General features: G+C 57.0%; 1 protein-coding gene across 1 annotated transcript; it reads right to left on the minus strand.

The window, feature by feature from the left end:
- Nucleotides 1–205: 205 nt before the first annotated feature.
- Nucleotides 206–1,822, minus strand: LOC136545790 (probable inorganic phosphate transporter 1-4). The gene has a single exon (XM_066537765.1). The coding sequence runs from the start codon at nucleotides 1,820–1,822 to the stop codon at nucleotides 206–208; it is 1,617 nt and encodes a 538-aa protein (XP_066393862.1).
- Between the last annotated feature and the right edge of the window lie 1,614 nt (nucleotides 1,823–3,436).

A 3,436-nucleotide genomic window follows, 5' to 3' on the forward strand; every position in this document is an offset into this window, starting at 1 on the left:
CCTCGCTGACTCACACGAGAATGTGATCGGCCATTCCAGCCGTCCGGGCCATGGCGGCATTGCGCTACTGCCTGGATACGACGGAAATCAACAGCCCAGGCACATCCATGATCTGATGGATGTCGGAGACATATTGTTGTTTAGATTTCGCCCAAAATAATCTATTGCCCCCTCAGCCACGAGCGCCGGTAACGAAGATGAACATCTACAGCGGGAGAATCTGGGAGTCTCCCACGTCATCAGCATCATCTCTATTGGTGGACTCGCCGCCTTCGCCGGACACCTCCTCCAGCGACCGCCCCTTCGGCTCCGGTAGGAAGCAGGTGAAGAGTATTCCCAGCACATTGGACGCGGCGAGCACGAACAGGGAGGGGCGCACGCCGATGCCCGACGGGTACCCTGTCTCCGTCGCCTCGCTGCCGTCCGCCTTCTGCCCGGCGTACATGAACCCGAACGTCCCAACGATAGCGCCGACTTTCCCGGCCGCGGCCGATATCCCGTGGCACGTCGTGCGCAGGTGCGCCGGGAAGATCTCCGCCGGCAGGATGAAGGTGGTGCTGTTGGGCCCGAAGTTGGCGAAGAAGAAGGTGAAGGTGTACATGAGCACGAGCCATATCCGGCGCCCGGGGCTGATGAGGCTGTCGTAGAAGGCGGCGATGACGAGCATGAAGCCCATCATCATGGCGAAGCCCAGGAACTGGATGGCCTTGCGGCCGACGACATCGACGAAGGCGATGGCGAACCAGTAGCCAGGCAGCGTGCCGCAGAGCGCGATGATGGCGTGCGCGCGGCCGACGCGGTAGGTCTCCTCGAGGGCGCTCATGGTGCGCGCCCTGGGGACCCACTTCACGTCGCTGAAGATCTTCTCCTGCAGGATATTCTGGGAGTAGAAGACGACGTCCAGCACGAACCAGCAGGCGACGGCGCCGGCGAGGTGCGCGCCGTGGCGGCGCGCGAAGCGGCGGGAGAAGACGCCGTAGTCTCCCCTGTCCCTGGTGATGCTCTCCACCATGTCCGGCTCGCCCGTGATGTCCACCTCCAGCACCCTGGACATGTCGCGCGCGGCCTTGTCGGCGTCGCGGGCCACCAGCGCCGTGTAGCGCGCCGTCTCCGGCATGCGCATCCGCCAGTGGTAGGTGAAGCAGGCCGGGATGGCGCCGACCATGAGGACGATCCGCCACGCGTAGTCGGCCTGCGGCGGGGTGGAGGCCGCGGGGTCGTCGTCGTACGCCGGCACGCCGAAGCGCGCCTGGAACGTGGCCGAGACGACGAGCGTGACAATGCAGCCGGCGAGGACGCCGAGGCCTTCCATGGCGAAGACGGCAGCGACGAAGCTGCCCCTGGTGCGCTTGTTGGCGTACTCGGACATGATGGTGGCGGAGAGCGGGTAGTCGCCGCCGATGCCGACGCCGAGCCAGAAGCGGAAGAAGCAGAGCGTGGCCATGACGCCGCCGGCGCTGTTGCCGAAGGAGAGGCCGGACAGGAAGGAGCCCATGATCATGAGCATGATGGTCTTGCCGTAGAACTTCTTGCGGCCGACCTTGTCGCCGAGCCAGCCGAAGAGGAGCTGCCCCACGATCATGCCGCAGAAGGTGACGCCGCTGATGGCGGCCTCCAGCCTGGGCGGGAGCCTCCCGGGCTCCCCGCGCCCCGGGACGTGGTAGTAGATGCGGCCCAGGAGCTTGGTCACCAGGGTGATGCAGAAGAGGTCGTACGCGTCGGCGAAGAAGCCCGTGCCGGCGATGACCACCGCGCGGACGTGGTACCGCTGCGTCTCCGCGACGTCCAGCGCGTGCAGCACCTGCAGCTTCTCCAGCGCCATTATTGCCGCCGCCCGCCCGCTGCCTCGCACTCGCAAGCTTGAGGCTTGGGGGCTTGGCACGAGGCAGGAAGGGAGCGAGGAATCCACCACCACCACCAGTGCTCAGCTCGCGACGGCTAGCTTTATATAAGCAGGCGGCGAGGCGCCTATTTGGCGCGACGAACGGGGCAACGGCAAGATACGAGACGCCTCGTAGCTGTCACTCCGGCCGCCTCCGCGACGTGCCCCTGACGCTGACGGAGTGTGTCGTTGGTTGCCGCATGGCGCAGAAACAAGAAGCAGCCCGGCAGGTGTCAGAGTGGGCTGGTTACATACGCCGGACGCGGATGGAAATTCCGAGGCAGTCTGGATCCCGGTGCAGTACGCACTACGCACTGCGCAGTGGTGTGTCAAATGTTGTTTGAGAGCAGAATATCCTAAATAACGATGCTGAATAAACCTTTCTGGGTACTGACTGCAGTGTTGTTATGGCAAGGTGCATTAGAAATCTGTGCGCACCTGGTTTAGAAATTGTGTTTCGAAAGCGAGAATGGAATTGCATCCTTTACTCCTTTTCGGTTCCCCGCACAACTGAGCCGACCTATGCTCAGCTGTAGAACCAACTCAACACATCATGTAACCAGCCTTCTCTCACATTTTGAAACTAGAGGGCAAAAATCTGCCACAGTTAGCTTTGTCATACCCAGGGGAGGCCAAGATATGTGAAAGGTGGGGACACCTCTGAGCAACCAAAAATATTTGCCACAATATTAAAATGCTCATCACTGACATTAATTGGCACCATCATTGACTTTGCATAAGGCTTGTGGATTCAGCAAAGGAGTTGAGAATAGCCTGAAGTCGGACACGTGCACAACATTATCATGCTTAAGGACTCGCAGCATGTTCACTTGATCGTATTTAGCTTATAAACCATGGCTTATCAACCAACGAACAGTATTTTTCTCTCACACCAAACTAGCCAACAGTATTTTCAGTCATGACTTATAAACCAAACCAGCCCAAACGAACAGGACGTAGGGTGATGTGAGAACCATTCAGACTCTAAAGGCATACATTGCCATTAGAAGGCCTAACAAAGGTTATAAAAATCATTGCAAATGATGGGTCAACACTTCTTGAAGAAATCAGTATTAAAGCCATCAGACCTGGAGCTTTGTCTGAAGGTAAGTGTTTAATTACTATGTCAATCTCGTCCTTAAGAAAAGGATCCACCAGTGAAGGACAACTCTTGGGCATCCTAAACAAAGTGAGGCAGATTGAAGGTAAGCCCCTGATAGGAAGAGACACCTAACCTTTCCTAGAATTAAGACCAAATAAGTTCAGCCTTGGCCTGGTGAGCTGTTACAATTTGGCCATCTGAATCTTCCAAGGTGGCGATAAGCTTTCTCTTGAATTTAATTTAGTATTAGCATGAAGGAATTTTGTACTAGTATCTCCCAAGGTAGCCCATTTGATGGAGCCTCTCTGTCTCCAGTAAATGTGCTGTTGATGGAGGAGTGAGGTTAGCTTCTGTTCCACGAGCTTTTTGAAGTTCCATTCACGAACAGATAGGTCTCTGAATTCTTCCAGATATAGAAGAAAGGACAGGGTCAACTTGACATTTGCTATGGC

This window comes from Miscanthus floridulus, chromosome 3 (genome assembly GCF_019320115.1).
Source record: "Miscanthus floridulus cultivar M001 chromosome 3, ASM1932011v1, whole genome shotgun sequence".
NCBI lineage: Eukaryota > Viridiplantae > Streptophyta > Magnoliopsida > Poales > Poaceae > Miscanthus > Miscanthus floridulus.